Below are 21882 nucleotides of genomic sequence, written 5' to 3' on the forward strand. Positions count from 1 at the left end.
TTTCAGGATACATTTTGGGGCAATTCCATGGGATTTTGGGGCTGGATTTCGGGGTCATTTAATGGGATTTCAGGCAGGATTTGGGGCTGTATTTTAGGGGTCATTTCTGGGATTTGGGGCGGATTTTGGGGTTGCTTTAGAATTTCAGGCTGGATTTGGGGCAGGTTTTGGGGTCATTTAGTTTTGGCTGATTTTGGGGGTCATTTTTGGGCAGGATTTCAGGCTGGATTTGGGGCAGGATTTTGGGGCCATTTGCGGGATATTTGGGGCTGGATTTTGGGGCAATTCCATGGGATTTTGGGGCTGGAATTTGGGGTCATTTAATGGGAATCGAATTGGTATCTGGGATTTGGGGCTGGATTTTGGGGTTTTTTGTGGGATTTCAGGCTGGATTTGGGGGTTGTTTTAGGGTTTTGGGGCGATTTGGGGCTGGATTTTGGGGTTGTTTTGTGAGATTTGTTTGGGGCTGGATTTTGGGGCATTTCATTGGATTTTGGGCTGGATTTTGGGGTCATTTTGCATGGGATTTGGGGCTGGATTTTGGGGTTTTTTAGGATTTCAGGCTGGATTTGGGGCTGGATTTTGGGGTCATTTCATTGGATTTTAGGGCTGGATTTTGGGGTCATTTAATGGGAATTCAGGCAGGATTTGGGGCTGGATTTTGGGGTCATTTCATTGGATTTTAGGGCTGGATTTTGGGGTCATTTAATGGGAATTCAAGCAGGATTTGGGGCTGGATTTTGAGGTCATTTTATGGGATTTTGGGCTGGGTTAGGGGCAGGATTTTGGGGTCATTTTGTAGGATTTGGGGCCGGATTTTGAGACAGATTTCAGGACAATTGTGCAGAATTTCAGGATACATTTTGGGGCAGTTCCATGGGATTTTGGGGCTGGATTTCGGGGCCATTCCACGGGATTTCGGGACGATTTTGGGTCGATTCGGCGGGGTTTCGGGTTCCTCAGAGCATGCCGCGCTCGGGGCGGGCGCGGCCGAGCTTCATGCCGCGGATGATGAGGACGGTGCCGGCGGCGATGCCCACGATGCCCACGGCCAAGCCCAGGGCGCAGATCGCCGTCTCCGTGGCCTCGGACGCCGGCGCCTGGATTTGGGGTTCTGGAAAAACCCGGGACCCCCAAAATTTAGGGGATCCCAGATTTTTCTTTGTCCTCCTCGTCGTCGTCGTCGCGAAGTTCCCAGATTTTTTCATCTTTGTGAGTTGTTTCCGAATCTCCCAATTTCCACCCCAAATCCCAATTATCCCAAATCCAAATTATCCCAAATCCCAATTTTCCCAAATCCCAATTATCCTAAATATCCCAAATATCCTACACCCAAATTATCCCAAATCCCAATTTTCCCAAATCCAGATTATCCCAAATCCCAATTATCCCAAATCCAAAGTATCCCAAATACAAATTATCCCAAATCCCAATTATCCCAAATCCTGGAATTTCCACCCCAAATCCCAATTATCCCAAATCCAAATTATCCCAAATCCCAATTTTCCCAAATCTCAATTATCCCAAATCTCAATTATCCCAAATCCTGGAATTTCTACCCCAAATCCCAATTATGCCACATCCAAATTATCCCAAATCCCAATTTTCCCAAATCTCATGATTTCCACCCCAAATCCCAATAAATCCCAATTTTCCCAAACCCCCATTATCCCAAATCCCAGTTATCCCAAGTCCCAATTTTCCACCCCAAATCCCAATAATCCCGAATCCAAATTATCCCAAATCCAAATAATACAAATCTAAATTATCCTAAATTCCACAATTTCCACCCCAAATCCCAATTTTCCCAAATCCACATTATTTTCCCAAATCCCAAATTATCCCAAATCCCAATTATCCCAAATCCCACACTTTCCACTCCAAATCAAATTTCCTCAAATCCAAATTATCCCAAATCCCAATTATCCCAAATCCCCATTTTCCCACATCCAAGTTATCCCAAATCTCACAATTTCCACCCGAAATCCAAATTATCCCAAATCCAAATTATCCCAAATCCTGTGATTTCCACCCCAAATCCCCAAAAACCCCATAATTATTTTTTTCCCAAAAACCCCAAATCTCACCCCAATGCTTCTTGCTGGGTCCCACCAACCCCTCGAGCTCCACCTTGCACTCCTAACAACCCCAAACCCCAAATCTCCCAAATCCAAAAACCCAAAACCACCCAATTTTTTTCCCCAAAATTCCCATTTTTTCACCCAAAAAATCCCAATTTTTTTCCCAAAAACCCCAAATCTCACCCTAATGAGTCTTTCCAACCATTCATGCTCCACCTTGCACTAATAACTCCAAATCCCAATTCTCCCAAACCCCAAAAATCCAATTTTCTCCCTGAAAAAATCCCATTTTTTCACCTAAAAAATCCCATTTTTTCACCCAAAAATCACATCCCAATTTTTTTCCCAAAAACCCCCAAATCTCACCCCAATGCGTCTTGCTGGGTTCCACCAACACCTCGAGCTCCACCTTACAATTGTAATAACCCCAAATCCCAATTCTCCCAGAAACCTCATAATTTTTTCCCCAAAATTCCCATTTTTTCACCCAAAAATCCCAATTTTTTTCCCGAAACCCCCGAATCTCACCCCAATGGCTCCTTCTGGACTCAATCATTCCCCCCTGCTCCACCTTGCAGTCGTAATAACCCCAAATCCCCCAATTCCCAAACCAAAAAACCCCAAAAAAATCAAAATTTTTCCCAAAAACCCCAAAAATTTCCAAACTTTTTTTCCTGAAATCCCCGAATCTCACCCCAATGTGTCTTGCTGGGTTCCACCAACCCCTCATACTCCACCTGACACTTCTAACAACCCCAAACCCCAATTCTCCCAAAAACCACCCCATAATTTTTCCCCCAAAAATCCCATTTTTTCACCCAAAAAATCCCAATTTTTTTCCCAAAACCCCCGAATCTCACCCCAATGCGTCTTGCTGGGCGCCAGCAGCCCCTCGTGCTCCACCTTGCAGTCGTAATAACCCCAAATCCCAAATCCAATTCTCAAAAAGATCCCCTTTTTTCCAAAAACCCCATAATTTTTTCCCCAAAATTCCCATTTTTTCACCCAAAAAATCCCAATTTTTTTCCCAAAACCCCCGAATCTCACCCCAATGCGTCTTGCTGGGCACCGGCAGCCCCTTGTGCTCCACCTGACACTTCTAACAACCCCAAACCCCAATTCTCCCAAAAACCACCCCATAATTTTTTCCCCAAAATTCCCATTTTTTCACCCAAAAAATCCCAATTTTTTTCCCAAAAACCCCGAATCTCACCCCAATGCGTCTTGCTGGGCGCCGGCAGCCCCTCGTGCTCCACCTTGCAGTCGTAATAACCCCAAATCCCCCAATTCCCAAACCAAAAAACCCCCAAAAAAATCAAAATTTTTCCCAAAAACCCCAAAAATTTCCAAACTTTTTTTCCCGAAATCCCCGAATCTCACCCCAATGCGTCTTGCTGGGTTCCACCAACCCCTTGTGCTCCACCTTGCACTCCTAATAACCCCAAACCCCAATTCTCAAAAAGATCCTATTTTTTTCCAAAAACCCCGTAATTTTTTTTCCTAAAATTTTTCCCAAAAAATCCCTTTTTTTTTTCCCAAAACCCCCGAATCTCACCCCAACGCGTCTTGCTGGGCGCCGGCAGCCCCTCGTGCTCCACCTGACACTTCTAACAACCCCAAACCCCAATTCTCCCAAAAACCACCCCATAATTTTTCCCCCAAAAATCCCATTTTTTCACCCAAAAAATCCCCATTTTTTTCCCAAAACCCCCGAATCTCACCCCAATGCGTCTTGCTGGGCGCCGGCAGCCCCTCGTGCTCCACCTTGCAGTCGTAATAACCCCAAATCCCAAATCCAATTCTCAAAAAGATCCCCTTTTTTCCAAAAACCCCATAATTTTTTCCCCAAAATTCCCATTTTTTCACCCAAAAAATCCCAATTTTTTTTCCCAAAACCCCCGAATCTCACCCCAATGTGTCTTGCTGGGTTCCACCAACCCCTCATACTCCACCTGACACTTCTAACAACCCCAAACCCCAATTCTCCCAAAAACCACCCCATAATTTTTTCCCCAAAAATCCCATTTTTTCACCCAAAAAATCCCAATTTTTTTCCCAAAACCCCCGAATCTCACCCCAATGCGTCTTGCTGGGCGCCGGCAGCCCCTCGTGCTCCACCTTGCAGTCGTAGTAGTCTCCGGGCTGGGGGATGAAGGGCAGGTAGGAGAACTTGCGGAAGGAGAAGTCGCGGTCGGGGTAGAAGGGCGTCTCCAGCACGCCCTGCGTGAGGCGCGCGCCGTTCCGGAACCACGCCAGGCCCAGCACCGGCGGCCAGAACTTGGTCACCGAGCAGATGAGGATGTTGGGCTCGTCCTGCTCCACCACGTGCTTGGGGAACACCGCCACCTCCGGGGGCGCTGCGGATCCCGGGGAGAAATACGGGAGTTTTGGGTCAGGACGGGTTCGAGAAAAATGGGATAGGTCCGGTTGGGATTGGGTTGAAATCTTGTGAAATTGGGGTTGGATCCAACTGGGGTTGAGGTGGAACCAACTGGGATTGAGGTGGAACCAACTGGGGTTGGGTTGGTGGAACCCAAAATTTGGAATTGTCTTGGAATCCCAACTGGGATTGGGTTGAAATCTCCTGAAATTGGGTTGGATCCAACTGGGGTTGAGGTGGAACCAACTGGGATTGAGGTGGAACCAACTGGGGTTGGGTTTGATTCAATTGGGGTTGGGTTTGAGGGACACCAAAGTTTGGAATCCCACCAGGAACCTTCTGGAATTGGGGTTGAAATCTCCTGAAATTGGGTTGGATCCAACTGGGATTGGGTTTGAGGGACACCAAAGTTTGGAATCCCACCAGGAACCTTCTGGAATTGGGTTTAATCGAACTGGGATTGAGGTGGAACCAACTGGGGTTGGGTTGGTGGAACCCAAAATTTGGAATTGTCTTGGAATCCCAACTGGGATTGGGTTGAAATCTCGTGAAATTGGGTTTGGATCCAACGGGGATTGAGGTGGAACCAACTGGGATTGGGTTTGAGGGACACCAAAGTTTGGAATCCCACCAGAAACCTTCTGGAATTGGGGTTGAAATCTCCTGAAATTGGGTTGGATCCAACTGGGATTGGGTTTGAGGGACACCAAAGTTTGGAATCCCACCAGGAACCTTCTGGAATCCTTCTAAACCTTCTGGGGTTAGACATCCCCAAAATTGGGTTGGATCCAGAGTCTGAAATTGGGTTGGATCCAACTGGGGTTGAGGTGGAACCAACTGGGATTGGGTTTGAGGGACACCAAAGTTTGGAATTCCACCAGGATCCTTCTGGAATTGGGTTGCATCCGACTGGGATTGGGTTTGAGGGACACCAAAATTTGGAATTTGGGTTGGATCTCCCCAAAATTGGGTTGGGTCCAACTGGGATTGAAGTGGAACCAACTGGGATTGAAGTGGAACCAACTGGGGTTGAGTTTGAGGGACACCAAAATTTGGAATCCCACCAGGAACCTTCTGGAATGGGGTTTAATCGAACTGGGGTTGAGGTGGAACCAACTGGGGTTGAGTTTGAGGGACACCAAAATTTGGAATCCCACCAGGATCCCTCTGGAACTGGGTTTGAAATCGGGGTTGGACGTCCCCAAAATTTGGGTTGAAACCACCTAAAATTGCTTCAAACCCCTCCAAAACCCCAAAACCCCCCCAAAACCCCCTGGAACTTTCCCGAGAACCTTCCGGAACCTTCCCCGCCGTGGTTACCGGGGGCGATCCTGGAGTTGTTGTAGGCGGCCATGGAGTTCTCGAGGTTCTGCTTGTCGATGGCGATGTTCTGCAGCGCGCCCTGCGCCTCGAAGTTGGCGAACTCCTGGAACTCGGGCAGCCGCCACATCGTCTCCTCCTTCTCCACGTGGAAGATCTCGTCGCCGTCGAAGTCGAACATGAACTCGTCGCTCTCGACCAGCGGCTCCAGGGACTTCTGGAAGAACTCGGTCTGGATGATGCTGTGCTGGACTGGGAAATGGGGCAAAAAATGGGGATTTTTTTGGTTAAAATTTAAAAAAAAAAGAGTTTTATATTTTAAATCATGGAGGAAAACGGAGATTTTTGATCAAAATCCCAGGAAAATCGGTGAAATTCTGTTGAAAAACTTGGGGAAATTGGGGAATTTTTTTTTGGTCAAAATCACAAGAAAATTGGAGATTTTTGATCAAAATCCCAGGAAAATGACGAAAAATTCCCAGGGAAATTCAGGATTTCTACTTAAAATAAGAAAAAAAAACCAACAGAATTTTTCACTCAAAATTCCAGGAAAATTTGGGATTTCTACTTAAAAACAAAAAAATTCAGGATTTAAACTCAAAATCTGAAAAATTGTGGTCAAAATCAGAAAATTACAAAAAATTCCGGTGGGAGATTTCTGCTCTAAATTCCGGGAAATTTGGGAGATTTTGGATCAAAATTCCAGGAAATTTTGGGATTTCCACTCAAAACCCTGGGGAAATTTGGGGTTTTTGATCAAAAATCTCAACATGGAATTTATGAAAAATTGCTCCAGGGATTCTGGTAGAACTTCGGTCTAAATATGCTGTGCGGACTGGGAAAATTGAAAAAAAATGGGGATTTTTTGGTGAAAATTCAAAAAAAAAAAATTAGAATTTAAATTCAAAATCCTGGGAAAATTGGAGATTTTTGATCAAAATCCCAGGAAAATTCGTGAAATTCTGTTGAAAAACTTGGGGAAATTGGGGATTTTTTTTTTTGGTCAAAATCACAAGAAAATTGGAGATTTTTGATCAAAATCCCAGGAAAATGATGAAAAATTCCCAGGGAAATTGGGGATTTCTACTTAAAATAGGAAAAAAAAAAAAACCAGGATTTTTCACTCAAAATTCCAGGAAAATTTGGGATTTCTACTTAAAAAAAAAAAAAAAATTCAGGATTTAAACTCAAAATCCTGAGGAAATTTTGGTCAAAATCCCAGGAAAAGTACAAAAAAAATTCCCAGGGAAATTGGAGATTCCTGCTCGAAATTCCAGGAAATTTGGGAGATTTTGGATCAAAATTCCAGGAAATTTGGGGATTTCCACTCAAAACCCTGGGGAAATTTGGGGATTTTTGATGAAAAATCTCGAACATGAACTCGTCGCTCTCGACCAGCGGCTCCAGGGACTTCTGGAAGAACTCGGTCTGGATGATGCTGTGCTGGACTGGGAAAATTGAGAAAAAATGGGAATTTTTTTGGTGAAAATTCAAAAAAAAAAATTAGAATTTAAATTCAAAATCCTGGGAAAATTGGAGATTTCTGATCAAAATCCCAGGAAAATCGGTGAAATTCTGTTGAAAAACTTGGGGAAATTGGGGATTTTTTTTTTGGTCAAAATCACAAGAAAATTGGAACTTTTGATCAAAATCCCAGGAAAATGATGAAAAATTCCCAGGGAAATTGAGGATTTCTACTTAAAATAAGAAAAAAAAAACCAACAGAATTTTTCACTCGAAATTCCAGGAAAATTTGGGATTTCTACTTAAAAAAAACAAAAAAAATTTCAGGATTTAAACTCAAAATCCTGAGGAAATTGTGGTCAAAATCCCAGGAAAATTACAAAAAAAATTCCCAGGGAAATCGGAGATTTCTGCTCGAAATTCCAGGAAATTTGGGAGATTTTGGATCAAAATTCCAGGAAATTTAGGGATTTCCACTCAACACCCTGGGGAAATTTGGGGATTTTTGATCAAAAATCTTGAACATGAACTCGTCGCTCTCGACCAGCGGCTCCAGGGACTTCTGGAAGAACTCGGTCTGGATGATGCTGTGCTGGACTGGGAAAATTGAGAAAAAAATGGGGATTTTTTTGGTGAAAATTCAAAAAAAAAAATTAGAATTTAAATTCAAAATCCTGGGAAAATTGGAGATTTTTGATCAAAATCCCAGGAAAATCGTTGAAATTCTGTTGAAAAACTTGGGGAAATTGGGGATTTTTTTTTTTTGGTCAATATTCGGTGAAATTTTGTTGAAAAACTTGGGGAAATTGGGGATTTTTTTTTTTGGTCAAAATCACAAGAAAATTGGAGATTTTTGATCAAAATCCCAGGAAAATGATGAAAAATTCCCAGGGAAATTGGGGATTTCTACTTAAAATAGGAAAAAAAAACACAAAATTTTTCACTCAAAATTCCAGGAAAATTTGGGATTTCTACTTAAAAAAAACAAAAAAATTTCAGGATTTAAACTCAAAATCCTGAGGAAATTGTGGTCAAAATCCCAGGAAAATTACAAAAAAATTCCCAGGGAAATCGGAGATTTCCTGCTCGAAATTCCAGGAAATTTGGGAGATTTTGGATCAAAATTCCAGGGAAATTGACAAAACTATGTTGAAAATCTGGGGGAAATTGGAGATTTTTGATCAAAATCCCAGAAAATTTGGGGAAAATCCCAGGGAAATTGGGGAATTCTACTCAAAATCCCAGGAAAAAAATGAAAAAATTCCCAAGGAAATTGGAGATTTCTGCTCAAAATTCTGGGGAAATTGGTGAAATTCTGTTGAGAATCTGGGGGAAATTGGAGATTTTTGATCAAAATTCCAGGGAAATTGGGGATTTTGGGTCAAAATCCCAAGAAAATTGGAGATTTTTGGGATCAATATCCCAGAAAATTTGGGGGAAATCTCAGGGAAATTGGGGAATTTTACTCAAAATTCCAGGAAAATTTGGGAAATTCTGCTCAAAATTCCAGGAAACTTGGGGATTTCTATCAAAATACCAGAAAAAAAGGGAATTTATACCCAAAATCCCAGGAAAATTGGGAAAATTCCAGGGAAATTGGGGATTTCTGCTCAAAATCGCAGAAAATTGGAGATTTTCACTCAAAAATCCAAGAAAATTCGGGATTTTTACTCAAAATCCCCCCAAAACTTGGGAATTTCTGCTCAAAATTCCCGGAAATTTGGGGATTTCTCCTCAAAATTCCAGAAAATTCAGAATTTTTACTCAAAATTTCCTAAAAAATTGGGAATTTCTCCCAAAATCCCAGGAAATTTGGGGAAAATTCCAGGAAAATTTGGGATTTCTGCTCAAAATTCCAGGAAATTTTGGGGATTTCTGCTCAAAATTCCAGGAAATTTTGAATTTTTGATCAAAATCCCAGAAATTTGGGGAAAATCCCAGAAAAATTGGGGATTTCTACTCAAAATCCTCAGGAAAAAAATTGAAATTATTTTTGAAATCCCAGGAAATTCGGGATTTTTACTCAAAATCCCCCAAAAAATTGAAATTTTTTTTCTCAAATTCCCAGGAAACTCCGGAATTTTTACTCAAAATTTCCCAAAAAATTGGGAATTTCTCCCCAGAATCCCAGGAAATTGGGATTTAGGCACCCGCAGAGCCCCAAAATTGTGGAAAAAAAAGGAAGTTTGGGTTCGGCCCGCCCCAAAAATCCTGAGAAAAGAGGATTTGGGAACTCTCACTTCCCCAAATTTTGGGTCCAGGGGGGTTTGGGCACTCCCAGATCCCCAAAATTCTGGAAAAAAGGGGATTTAGGAGCATCCAGACTCCCAAAATCCTTGAAAAAAAGGGATTTAGGAACTTCCAGAGCCCCAAAATCCTGGGAAAAAGGGATTTAGGCACCCCCGGATCACCAAAATCCCGGGAAAAGGAATTTTGTGAGAAAACCCAGTTCCCCAAATTTTGGGTACAGGGGGGTTTGGGCGCCTTCGAGCTCCAAAAAAATGCTGGAAAAAGGGGATTTAGGCACTTCCAGAGGCACAAAATCATGAAAAAAGGGGATTTAGGGACTTCCAGAGGCACAAAATAATGAAAAAAAGGGGATTTAGGGACTTCCAGAGGCACAAAATCATGAAAAAAAGGGGATTTAGGAACTTCCAGATCACCAAAATCTGGGGGGAAAAGGGATTTAGGCACTTCCCAGATGCCCAAATTTTGGGTACAGGGGGGTTTGGGCACTCCCAGATCCCCCAAATCAAGGGGGAAAAGGGATTTAGGCACATCCAGAGTGACAAAATGCTGGAAAAAAAAGGGATTTAGGCACATCCAGAGTGAAAAAATGCTGGAAAAAAGGGGATTTAGGCACTTCCAGAGTGACAAAATGCTGGAAAAAAAAGGGATTTAGGCACATCCAGAGTGAAAAAATGCTGGAAAAAAGGGATTTAGGCACATCCAGAGTGAAAAAATGCTGGAAAAAAGGGGATTTAGGCACTTCCAGTTCCCCAAATGTTGTGTACAGGGGGGTCTGGCCACACCCAACCTCCCAAAATCCCTTGGACAAGGGGGTTTAGGAGCATCCAGAGCCCAAAAATCCTGGGAAAAAAGGGATTTAGGCGCCCCCAGAGCCCCAAAATGCCCGGAAAAGAGGATTTGGGAACTCTCACTTCCCCAAATTTTGTGTACAGGGGGGTTTGGGCACTCCCAGACTCCAAAAATCCTGGGAAAAAAGGGATTTAGGCACTTCCAGAGCCCCAAAATTCTGGGGAAAAAGGGGATTTAGGCACTTCCAGTTCCCCAAATGTTGTGTACAGGGGGGTCTGGCCACACCCAACCCCCCAAAATCCCAGGTACAAGGGGGTTTAGGCACTTCCAGACTCCAAAAATTCTGGGAAAAAAGGGATTTAGGCACTCCCAGAGCCCCCAAATCACAGAAAAGAGAGGATTTGGGAACCCCCAGGTCCCCAAATTTTGGGTACAGGGGGGTCTGGCCACGCCCAACCTCCCAAAATCCCGGGGACAAGGGGGTTTAGGAGCACCGAGACCCCCAAAATCCGGGGAAAAGAGGATTTGGGCACTCCAAGGCCCCCCAAAGTTTGTGTACAGGGGGGTTTGGGCACTCCCGGCCCCCCCAAATTTTGGGTACAGGGGGGTCTGGCCACGCCCAACCCACCCAAAATCCCAGGACAAGGGGGTTTAGGAACATCGAGACCCCCAAAATCTCTGGAAGAAAAGGGATTTAGGCACTTCCAGTTCCCCTAGTGTTGTGTACAGGGGGGTTTGGGCACTCCCGGCCCCCCCACATTTTGGGTACAGGGGGGTCTGGTCACGCCCAACCCCCCCAAAATCCCAGGACAAGGAGGTTTAGGAACATCGAGACCCCCAAAATCTCTGGAAAAAGACGAATTCGGCCACACCCAACCCTCCAAACTGGGGGGGAAAGAGGGGGAAAAACCGAAATAAACCCCCCAAAAATCCCCCCAAAAAATCCCAAAAAATCCCCAAAAAATTGGGTTGATCCCTTTAACCCCTTAATTCCCAAAATCCCCCAAATCCCAGCGAACCCCAAACCGGGACCCCCCCAAAACCGCACCTTGGACCCCCAGAATCGGGGGCAGGGTCAGGGCCAGCAGCGGCAGCAGCCGGGGGAGGCTCCGCGCTCCGTCCATGGCGCTCCGGGCACACCGGGCAGGGTCGGTGCTGCTCCCGGGAACGCGGATCCAAACTGGGGGCGCTGGGAACGGGGGAGCAGCACCCCAAAAAGCGCTCAGCCAATGGGAGAGCGGAGTTGGTGGCGCGTCATGTGTTGCCGGGTAGAGGCCTCAAAAAGTGAGCTCCCTAAGAAATTCTGGCCAATCAGAAAAATGAGCGGAAATGACTCTTTAGTTGCTGGGTAGAGGGTCTGGAAATCGGGCTCCCAACGGAACCGGCCAATTAGAGAGCGCGAAAATCACTTCGGCCAATGAGAACGCGGTCAGAAAAAACCACAACCAATCAAAGCGCGGCCAGAAACCGCGCCCGACCAATCAGGGAGCGCGTCCCTAATGACCCCGCGCCGCTGCGGGCGGGTTCTCGCAGTTGAGCGCGGTTGGTTTGGGGCGGTGGTCGCTGGCCATGGGGCGAGGGGCGGCAGCTGGGGCCCTGCTGGTGGCACTGGTGGCGCTGGGAGCGCCCCCGGCTGCGGGCGCGGAGCTCTCGGGTGAGCGGGGCGCGGGAGGCGCTGGGCCGGGGGGAGAAGGGGGAAAGGGGGGCGAAGGGGGGAGCCCGGAATGGAGGGGGAGGAGGAGGGGACCCCCAAAGGGAGAGCGGGAGGGGCTGAGGGGTGGGGGGGGAGGGAGGGGAGAGGGTGGGGGAGGGGGGAAAAGGGGAGGGGGGACCCCAAAACTGAGCGGGAGGGGGGCTGGGGATTGGGGGATTGGTGGGGAAATGGGGAAATGGGAGCCCAAAAGGGATTTGGGAGCGGCCGGAGGTGGGAGGGGAGAGGATGTGGGAGGGGCAATGGGGGAAGGGCGGCAAAGAGGAAGCGGCAGCGCGGGCAGGAGGGTCCCGTGGGGGCCGTGGGGCACGGGGGGTGCGGGGCGGGGATCCGGGGTGGGCCCCGAGCTCTGGGGGTGCTGGGGGGGCACCCCTGAGCTCTGTGCTGCACTCACAGGGGTGTTCCAGTTCCTGGGAACGTCCGAGTGTCACTTCATTAACGGCACGGAGAAGGTGAGGTACGTGCAGAGGTACATCTACAACCGGCAGCAGTTCCTGATGTTCGACAGCGACGTGGGGCACTTTGTGGGGTTCACCCCCTTTGGGGAGATGAATGCCAAGCGCTTGAACAGCGACCCGGAATGGATGGAGTACAGACGGACTCAGGTGGACACGTACTGCCGGTACAACTACGAGGGGTTCCGCCCGTTCAGCGTGGAGCGCCGAGGTGAGCGCGGGCGGCAGAGCGTGTGCCCTCGGGCCCTGCCCTGCCAGTGACCATCCCAGTCAATCCCAGTCAATCCCTCCCCCAGTCCATTCCCAGTCCCTCCCAGTCCATTCCCAGTCCCTTCCAGTCCACTCCAGTCCATTCCAAATCCATCCCAGTCTCTCCCACTCCCTCCCAGTCCCTCTCAGTCCATCCCAAACCCTCCAGTCCATGCCTAGGGCCTTCCAGTCCATTCCCAGTTTGTCCCAAACCATTCCCAATCCAAACCAAGTCCCTCCGAGTCCCTCCCAGTCCATCCCAGTCCATTCCCAGTCCATCTCAGTCCATTCCCAGTTCATTCCCAGTCCATCTCAGTCCATTCCCAGTCCATTCCCAGTCCATCCCAGTCCATTCCCAGTTCACTCCCCAACCCCCACCCTCTCTCCCCAGTCACCCAGTTGCCCCTCCCATCTTTCTCAGTGCCACTCCAGTCCATTCCCAGTTCCTCCCAGTCCCACCCAGCCCCTCCAACTCCATTCCCAGTCCATTCCCAGTTCATTCCCAGTCCCTCCCACTCCATCCCAGTCCATTCCCAGTTCACTCTCAAACCTACACCCACTCTCCCATTGCCCCCATCCCCTCCCACCTCCCTCAGTGCCACCCCAGTTCCTCCCAGTCCATCCCAGTCGCTCCCCAGTCCTCGCAGTCCATAGTTCCTCCAGCCCATCCCAGTTCATTCCCAGTCCCTGAACAGCTTGTCGCCAATCCCAGTGCGCATCCCTAACTCATCAGTTGCCAGGCATTCCCCAGTCCATTCCCCATCCCTCCCAGTTCATTCCCAGTGCCTCCCAGTCCCTCCAAATGTATCCTCCCAGCGCCACCCAAAATCCATCCCAGCCCCCCCCAAATCCATTCCCAGCGCCACAAAAATCTCACAGTCCATCTCCCAGCAACTCCCAAATCCCATCAGTGCCACCAAAATCCCATCAGTTCCACCAAAATCCCTCCCAGTGCCACCAAAATCCCTCCCAGCGCCCCCAAAATCCCTCCCAGCGCCACCAAAATCCCTCCCAGCGCCATCCCAGTCCCTCCAAGCCCATCTCCAATTCCTCCCCAGTCCCTCCCAGTCCATTTCCAGTCTGTTCCCAGTTCATTCCCAGTTCACTCTCAGATCTCCACCCTCTCTCCCAGCGCTCCCCATTCCCTCCCATCTCTCTCAGTGCCAACCCAATGAACCCCAGTCCCTCCCAGTCCATCCCAGTTCATTCCCAGTTCCCTCCCAGTCCATCCCAGTCCCACCCCAGCCCCTCCCAGTAAATTCCCAGTCTATTCCCAGTTCATTCCCAGTTCACTCCAAGGTCTCCACCCTCTCTCCCAGTGCTCCCCATGCCCTCCCACCTCTCTCAGTGCCACCCCAGCTCCCTCCCAGTCTACACCCAGTGCCTCCCAGTACATCCCAGACCATTCCCAGTCCCTCTCCATCTCATGTGAGTCCCTCCCAGTCCATTCCCAGTCCCTCCCAGTCCCTCCCAGTCCATTCCCAGTCCATCCCAGTCCATCCCAGTCCCTCCCAGTCCATCCCAGTCCCTCCCAGTCCCTCCCCAGCCCAGCCCAGCCCTCCCCTCTCTCTCCCAGTGCCCCCCAGCTGATCCCAGTGTGTCCCCTCTCTCTCTCTCTCTCCCCCAGTGCCCCCCAGCGTGTCCATCTCGCTGGTGCCCCCCTCGAGCTCCCAGCCCGGCCCCGGCCGCCTGCTCTGCTCCGTGATGGATTTCTACCCCGCTGCCATCCAGGTGAGGTGGTTCCAGGGCCAGCAGGAGCTCTCGGAGCACGTGGTGGCCACCGACGTGGTCCCCAACGGGGACTGGACCTACCAGCTGCTGGTGCTGCTGGAAACGCCGCCCCGGCGCGGGCTGAGCTACAGCTGCCAGGTGGAGCACGTCAGCCTGGAGCAGCCCCTGAGGCGGCACTGGGGTACGGGGGAGCCCCTGGGGGCGCGGGCAGAGCCCCTGGGCTGTGCTGGGAGCCGCTGGGAGGGAGCTGGAGAGAGCCGGGCTGGAGCTGGGAGAGGGGCTGGGGCTGGGCAAGGGCTGGGAAGGGGTTTGGGGGATGCTGGGGAGGGTGGGATGGGGTTGGGGGGTGCTGGGGGCCACTGGGAGGGAGTTTGGGGTGCTGGGTGTGACCGGAGGGTTTGGGGGTGCTGGGTGTGACTGGGAGGGAGTTTGGGGGCGCTGGGTGTGACCGGAGGGGTTTGGGGGCGCTGGGTGTGACCGGAGGGGTTTGGGGGTGCTGGGTGTGACCGGAGGGGGAGTTTGGGGGCGCTGAGTGTGACCGGAGGGAGTTTGGGGGTGCTGGGTGTGACCGGGAGGGAGTTTGGGGTGCTGGGTGTGACCGGAGGGAGTTTGGGGGCGCTGGGTGTGATTGGGAGGGAGTTTGGGGGTGCTGGGTGTGACCGGAGGGGTTTGGGGGCGCTGGGTGTGACCGGAGGGGTTTGGGGTGCCGGGTGTGACCGGAGGGGTTTGGGGGCGCTGGGTGTGACCGAGGGAGTTTGGGGGCCTGGGGTGACAGAGGGTTTGGGGCTGGGTGGTGGGGGTTTGGGGGTGGGGGGGAGGGGTTGGGGGGCTGGGTGTGACAGAGGGGTTTGGGGGCGCTGGGTGTGACCGGAGGGAGTTTGGGGGTGCCGGGTGTGATCGGGAGGGAGTTTGGGGGTGCTGGGTGTGACCGGAGGGGTTTGGGGTGCTGGGTGTGACCGGAGGGGTTTGGGGGTGCCGGGTGTGACCGGAGGGATCGCAGGGAGCCCGGCGGGGCTGGAAGGAGATCGGCGATGGCAAAGCGGGGCTCGCCATGAGCTCGGTTGTGCCGGGCACAGCCCGGGCGGGCTCTGGCTGAGTCCTGCTGGGGCTGCCGAGGGACTGCGAGAGGCTTTGGGGGTCCTGGGGCGCCGGGGGGCGGCTGGGAGGGGGCTGCGGGATGCTGAGAGGGACGGGAGGGGCTTTGGGGGGTCCTGGCCAGGACAAAAGGGATCGGGGGAGGTTTCAGGGGTCCCGGCTGGGCCGGGGGCCACAGGGAGGGCGCTGGGAGGGGCTCGGGGTGTCGCCGAGAGGTTTTGGGGGTGCTGAGCCCTGCGGACCCCCCAGAGATGCCGCCGGACGCCGCCCGCAGCAAGATGCTGACGGGCATCGGGGGCTTCGTCTTGGGCTTGGTCTTCCTGGCGCTGGGGCTCGGCTTCTACGTGCGCAAGAAGGTCAGGGCGGGTGCCGGGGGTGGCGTCCCCGCCGTGGCGGAGCGTGTGCGCTCCCGCCGGGGCCCCCAGCCCGGTGTCACCCCCTTTTCTGTGCCCACAGAGCTCCTGAGCCGCCGGCGGCCGCAGCCCCTCCCCGCGGGCTCGGGCCCGGCCGGGACCGCCCGCTCCGTGCCCGCTCCGCTGATTTTGGGGGGTCCCGTGTGCCCCCCAGCGCCGCTGGCGCTCTGCCCCCGCCCAGTGCCTGCTCCCAGTGCTCCCAATAAAGCTTCCCAGCTGGGCCCGGGGCCGTTTATTGGGGGGCGGCGGGGAGGGGTTCGGGGGGCGATGGGACGGATTTGGGCAAAGGGAGGGGGACACAGGGTGGGGGCTGGGCCCGGGGGGAGCGGGAGGAGGAGGAGGAGGAGGAGGAAGGAGCCGGGAACGTGAGAGAGACGCGGGGGAGGCGGCGGAGTGAGGAAGGGCAGAGGGGCGGCGGCCGCGGCGGGGAAGGGAGCGGCGGGACGGCCGCGGCTGCGGGAGGCGGCGGAGCCGCGCCCTCCGCAGCTCTGAAGCGGAGGCTGCGGCGGGAAGGCGCGGCTCGGCCCGCCCGGCGGCGGCGGCGGCGGGAGCGGAAAGCGACCACGGGCGGCGGCGGGGCGGCCTCGGCAGCCGGAGATGATCCCGGGGGGCGGCGGGAGGAGCGGCGGGCGGGGCGCGGCCGCACAGGGGGCAATGGGGACGCGGATCCGGTACCGCGGGGACTGCGAGGGCTCAACAGCGGCGGCACCGGGGCGAGCACCGGCACCGTGCGGGCAAACGGGGCGGGGGCTTGGGGGGCGGCCGGAGCGGGGGCACCGGGGAAAGCGGCGGGGCCGGGGCCGCGGTGACGCTGTGGGCGGGGTCGGAGGGGCGGGGCCGCGAGGGCGGCGACAGCGGGGCAGGAACGGCGGGAGCCGGGACGGGGGAGCAGGGGGAGGAGCCGAGGGCGGGACCTCGGGGGCAGGGCAGCAGGGGTGGGCGGGGCTGGGCCGGGGCGGCAGGGGTGGGCGGGGCCGGGGGCGGGGCGGCAGGGCTGGGCGGGGCCGGGGGGCGGCAGGAGTGGGCGGGGCTGGGGGCGGGGCGGCAGGGCTGGGCGGGGCCGGGGCGGCACGGTGCGCAGCGCTGCGGGTACCGGGGCCGTGCAGTCCGATGCGGGTGGGGGGCGTGTCCCGCTGCAGCCTCGCGGCGGCGAGGGGCGGAGCTCCTTTGCCCAAATCCGTCCCATCGCCCCGCCCCGAACCCCTCCCCACCGCCCCCCAATAAACGGCCCCGGGCCCAGCTGGGAAGCTTTATTGGGAGCACTGGGAGCAGGCACTGGGCGGGGGCAGAGCGCCAGCGGCGCTGGGGGGCACACGGGACCCCCCAAAATCAGCGGAGCGGGCACGGAGCGGGCGGTCCCGGCCGGGCCCGAGCCCGCGGGGAGGGGCTGCGGCCGCCGGCGCTCAGGAGCTCTGTGGGCACAGAAAGGGGGTGACACCGGGCTGGGGGCCCCGGCGGGAGCGCACACGCTCCGCCACGGCGGGGACGCCACCCCCGGCACCCGCCCTGACCTTCTTGCGCACGTAGAAGCCGAGCCCCAGCGCCAGGAAGACCAAGCCCAAGACGAAGCCCCCGATGCCCGTCAGCATCTTGCTGCGGGCGGCGTCCGGCGGCATCTCTGGGGGGTCCGCAGGGCTCAGCACCCACAAAACCTCTCGGCGACAGCCCGAGCCCCTCCCAGCGCCCTCCCTGTGGCCCCCAGCCCAGCCGGGACCCCTGAAACCTCCCCCGATCCCTTTTTGTCCTGGCCAGGACCCCCCAAAGCCCCTCCCGTCCCTCTCAGCATCCCGCAGCCCCCTCCCAGCCGCCCCCGCGCCCAGGACCCCCAAAGCCTCTCGCAGTCCCTCGGCAGCCCCAGCAGGACTCAGCCAGAGCCCGCCCGGGCTGTGCCCGGCACAACCGAGCTCATGGCGAGCCCCGCTTTGCCATCGCCGATCTCCTTCCAGCCCCGCCGGGCTCCGTGCGATCCCTCCGGTCACACCCGGCACCCCCAAACCCCTCCCAGCCACACCCAGCGCCCCCAAACTCCCTCCAATCACACCCGGCACCCCCAAACCCCTCCGGTCACACCCGGCACCCCCAAACTCCTCCGGTCACACCCAGCACCCCCAAACTCCCTCCAATCACACCCAGCACCCCAAACTCCCTCCGGTCACACCCGGCACCCCCAAACCCCTCCGGTCACACCCAGCGCCCCCAAACTCCCTCCGGTCACACCCAGCACCCCCAAACTCCCTCCGGTCACACCCAGCGCCCCCAAACTCCCTCCCGGTCACACCCAGCACCCCAAACTCCCTCCCAATCACCCGCACCCCCAAACCCCTCGGTCACACCCGGCGCCCCCAAACTCCCTCCGGTCACACTCAGCACCCCAAACTCCCTCCGGTCACACCCAGCGCCCCCAAACTCCCTCCCAGTGCCCCCCAGCACCCCCCAACCCCATCCCACCCTCCCCAGCATCCCCCAAACCCCTTCCCAGCCCTTGCCCAGCCCCAGCCCCTCTCCCAGCTCCAGCCCGGCTCTCTCCAGCTCCCTCCCAGCGGCTCCCAGCACAGCCCAGGGGCTCTGCCCGCGCCCCCAGGGGCTCCCCCGTACCCCAGTGCCGCCTCAGGGGCTGCTCCAGGCTGACGTGCTCCACCTGGCAGCTGTAGCTCAGCCCGCGCCGGGGGGGGGTTTCCAGCAGCACCAGCAGCTGGTAGGTCCAGTCCCCGTTGGGGACCACGTCGTGGCCACCACGTGCTCGAGCTCCTGCTGGCCCTGGAACCACCTCACCTGGATGGCAGCGGGGTAGAAATCCATCACGGAGCAGAGCAGGCGGCCGGGGCCGGGCTGGGAGCTCGAGGGGGGCACCAGCGAGATGGACACGCTGGGGGGCACTGGGGGAGAGAGAGAGAGAGAGAGCGGGGACACACTGGGATCAGCTGGGGGGCACTGGGAGAGAGAGGGGAGGGCTGGGCTGGGCTGGGGAGGGACTGGGAGGGACTGGGATGGACTGGGAATGGACTGGGAGGGACTGGGAGGGACTGGGAATGAACTGGGAGGGACTCACATGAGATGGAGAGGGACTGGGAATGGTCTGGGATGTACTGGGAATGGACTGGGAATGGACTGGGAGGGACTGGGAATGGACTGGGAGGGACTGGGAGGGACTGGGAATGGACTGGGATGGACTGGGAGGGACTGGGATGGACTGGGAGGGACTGGGATGGACTGGGAATGGACTGGGAGGGACTGGGAGGGACTGGGAATGAACTGGGAGGGACTCACATGAGATGGAGAGGGACTGGGAATGGTCTGGGATGTACTGGGAGGCACTGGGTGTAGACTGGGAGGGAGCTGGGGTGGCACTGAGAGAGGTGGGAGGGCATGGGGAGCACTGGGAGAGAGGGTGGAGACCTTGGAGTGAACTGGGAATGAACTGGGAATAGACTGGGAATTTACTTGGAGGGGCTGGGTGGGACTGGGATGGACTGGGAGGGACTGGGAATGAACTGGGATGGACTGGGAGGGACTGGGATGGACTGGGGTTCATTGGGTTGGCACTGAGAGAGATGGGAGGGAATGGGGAGCGCTGGGAGAGAGGGTGGAGGTCTGAGAGTGAACTGGGAATCAACTGGGAACAGACTGGAAATGGACTGGGAGGGACTGGGGAGGAATTGGAGATGGGCTTGGAGGGACTGGGATGGCGCTGGGAGGGATTTTGGTGGCGCTGGGAGGGATTTTGGTGGCACTGATGGGATTTTGGTGGCACTGATGGGATTTTGGTGGCGCTGGGAGGGATTTTGGTGGCGCTGGGAGGAATTTTGGTGGCACTGGGAGGGATTTTGGTGGCGCTGGGAGGGATTTTGGTGGCACTGATGGGATTTTGGTGGCGCTGGGAGGGATTTTGGGGGCGCTGGGAGGGACTTTGGTGGCACTGGGAGGGATTTTGGTGGCACTGGGAGGGATTTTGGTGGCACTGATGGGATTTTGGTGGCACTGATGGGATTTTGGTGGCGCTGGGAGGGATTTTGGTGGCACTGATGGGATTTTGGTGGCGCTGGGAGGGATTTTGGTGGCGCTGGGAGGAACTGGGAATGAGGCCGAGTCCAGCGCGGGGCACTCGGCGCTGCGGGTCTGCCTGGCAACTGATGAGTCATCAGAGAGACGCGCTCTGATTGGCTGAGAAGCGTCAGCTTCACGCGTCGCTGAAATGGACGCGCGGGGGGGCTCTGGGAGGAACTGGGATGGACTGGGAAAGACTGGGATGGAAATGGACTGGGAATGGACTGGGAGTTGCTGGGAATGGACTGGGAGTTGCTGGGAATGGACTGGGAGGGACTGGGATGGACTTGATGGCCTGGGAATACACTTGGAGGGACTGGGAGGCACTGGGAATGAACTGGGAGGGATGGGGAATGGACTGGGAATGGGCTGAATGTGAGTGGGATGGCACTGGGATGGCACAAGGCGGGACTGGGAATGAACTGGGATGGACTGGGAATGGAGTTGGAGGGGTTGGGTGGGACTGGGAGGAACTGGGAAGGACTGGAGTGGCACTGAGAAAGATGGGAGGGGCACTCGGTACTGGGAGAGAGGGTGGAAGTTGGGGAGTGAACTGGGAATGGACTGGGATGGACTGGGAATGGACTGGGAATGGACTGGGATGGACTGAGAATGGACTGGGAGGGACTGGGAGGGACTTGGTTTGGATTGGGAATGGTTTGGGACAAACTGGGAATGGACTGGAAGGCACTAGGCATGGACTGGAGGGTTTGGGATGGACTGAGAGGGACTGGGAGGGAGTGGGAGAAACTGGGATGGATTTGGAAGGGACTGGGAATGGACTGGGAGGGACTGGGAGGGGCTGGGATTGACTGGGATTGGCTGGGATGGTCACTGGCAGGGCAGGGCCCGAGGGCACACGCTCTGCCCGCGCTCACCTCGGCGCTCCGTGATGAACGGGCGGGACACCTCGTAGTTGTGCCGGCAGTACGTGTCCACCGAAGTCCGTCTGTCCTCCATCAATTCCGGGTCGCTGTTCCAGCGCTTGGCATTCATCTCCCCATAGGGGGTGAACCCCACGTAGTGCCCCACGTCGCTGTCGAACACCGCGTAGGGCTGCCGGTTGTAGATGTACCTCTCCACGAACCTCACCTTCTCCGTGCCGTTAATGAAGTGACACTCGGACGTTGACAGCTCCTGGAACACCCCTGTGAGTGCAGCACAGAGCTCAGGGGTGCCCCCCAGCACCCCCAGAGCTCGGGGCCCACCCCGGATCCCCGCCCCGCACCCCCTGTGCCCCACGGCCCCCACGGGACCCTCCTGCCCGCGCTGCCGCTTCCTCTTTGCCGCCCTTCCCCATTGCCCCTCCCACATCCTCTCCCCTCCCACCTCCGGCCGCTCCCAAATCCTTTTGGGCTCCCATTTCCCCATTTCCCCACCAATCCCCCAATCCCCAGCGCCCCTCCCGCTCAGTTTTGGGGTCCCCCCTCCCCTTTTCCCCCCTCCCCCACCCTCTCCCTCCCCTCCCCCCACCCCTCAGCCCCTCCCGCTCTCCCTTTCGGGGGTCCCCTCCTCCTCCCCCTCCATTCCGGGCTCCCCCCTTCGCCCCCTTTTCCCCCTTCTCCCCCCTGGCCCAGCGCCTCCCGCCCCCCGCTCACCCGAGAGCTCCGCGCCCGCAGCCGGGGGCGCTCCCAGCACCACCAGTGCCACCAGCAGGGCCCCAGCTGCCGCCCCTCGCCCCATGGCCAGCGACCACCGCCCCAAACCAACCGCGCTCAACTGCGAGAACCCGCCCGCAGCGGCGCGGGGTCATTAGGGACGCGCTCCCTGATTGGTCGGGCGCGGTTTCTGGCCGCGCTTTCATTGGTTGTGGTTTTTTCTGACCGCGTTCTCATTGGCCGAGCTGTTTTTTGCGCTCTCTAATTGGCCGGTTCCGTTGGGAGCCCGATTTCCAGACCCT

At 55.2% G+C, this 21882-nt stretch overlaps 2 protein-coding genes and 1 pseudogene across 4 annotated transcripts; 1 reads left to right on the forward strand and 2 right to left on the reverse strand.

Moving 5' to 3' along the window:
* Positions 1–959: 959 nt before the first annotated feature.
* On the reverse strand, positions 960–11408 carry LOC115916174 (mamu class II histocompatibility antigen, DR alpha chain-like). Its single transcript, XM_030969866.1, has 4 exons — positions 11333–11408; positions 5782–6033; positions 4157–4438; positions 960–1114 (listed from the first exon to the last, which is right to left on the reverse strand). Exons 1-4 carry the CDS (start codon positions 11406–11408, stop codon positions 960–962), a joined length of 765 nt encoding a protein of 254 aa, XP_030825726.1.
* Positions 11409–11810: 402 nt separating this feature from the next.
* On the forward strand, positions 11811–16163 carry LOC115916173 (class II histocompatibility antigen, B-L beta chain-like). 2 transcript variants are annotated; one of them, XR_004061572.1, is made up of 5 exons: positions 11811–11938; positions 12392–12661; positions 14327–14568; positions 15775–15881; positions 15982–16148. XR_004061572.1 is itself a non-coding variant. In XM_030969865.1 (5 exons), the coding sequence occupies exons 1-5, from the start codon at positions 11854–11856 to the stop codon at positions 15988–15990; spliced, it is 756 nt and encodes a 251-aa protein (XP_030825725.1). In that variant the 5' UTR covers positions 11811–11853; the 3' UTR covers positions 15991–16163. The 2 variants fall into 2 exon arrangements, 1 of the variants encoding a protein (XP_030825725.1); XM_030969865.1 differs by having other exon boundaries at positions 14327–14611; positions 15982–16163.
* Positions 16164–17341: 1178 nt separating this feature from the next.
* LOC115916175 lies at positions 17342–21700 on the reverse strand (annotated as a pseudogene). The gene is made up of 5 exons (XR_004061573.1): positions 21581–21700; positions 20861–21130; positions 18534–18814; positions 17450–17556; positions 17342–17350 (listed from the first exon to the last, which is right to left on the reverse strand). The product of XR_004061573.1 is annotated as a class II histocompatibility antigen, B-L beta chain-like (transcript).
* Positions 21701–21882: the final 182 nt, after the last annotated feature.

The sequence above is a fragment of the Camarhynchus parvulus genome, unplaced genomic scaffold (genome assembly GCF_901933205.1).
Source record: "Camarhynchus parvulus unplaced genomic scaffold, STF_HiC, whole genome shotgun sequence".
Taxonomy (NCBI): domain Eukaryota; kingdom Metazoa; phylum Chordata; class Aves; order Passeriformes; family Thraupidae; genus Camarhynchus; species Camarhynchus parvulus.

Bases quoted from the DNA above. Each gene is read 5' to 3' on its own strand.
- LOC115916173 (XM_030969865.1), top strand. From the start codon at position 11,854: ATGGGGCGAGGGGCGGCAGCTGGGGCCCTGCTGGTGGCACTGGTGGCG. The intron at 12,662-14,326 runs GTGAGCGCGGGC...TCTCTCCCCCAG, and splicing joins GTTCAGCGTGGAGCGCCGAG to TGCCCCCCAGCGTGTCCATC. The intron at 14,612-15,774 runs GTACGGGGGAGC...CGGACCCCCCAG, and splicing joins GCCCCTGAGGCGGCACTGGG to AGATGCCGCCGGACGCCGCC.
- LOC115916174 (XM_030969866.1), bottom strand. From the start codon at position 11,408: ATGGACGGAGCGCGGAGCCTCCCCCGGCTGCTGCCGCTGCTGGCCCTG. The intron at 4,439-5,781 runs GTAACCACGGCG...CGGGATCCGCAG, and splicing joins CAACTCCAGGATCGCCCCCG to CGCCCCCGGAGGTGGCGGTG. The intron at 1,115-4,156 runs GTGAGATTCGGG...GGGTTTTTCCAG, and splicing joins GCCCAGCAAGACGCATTGGG to AACCCCAAATCCAGGCGCCG.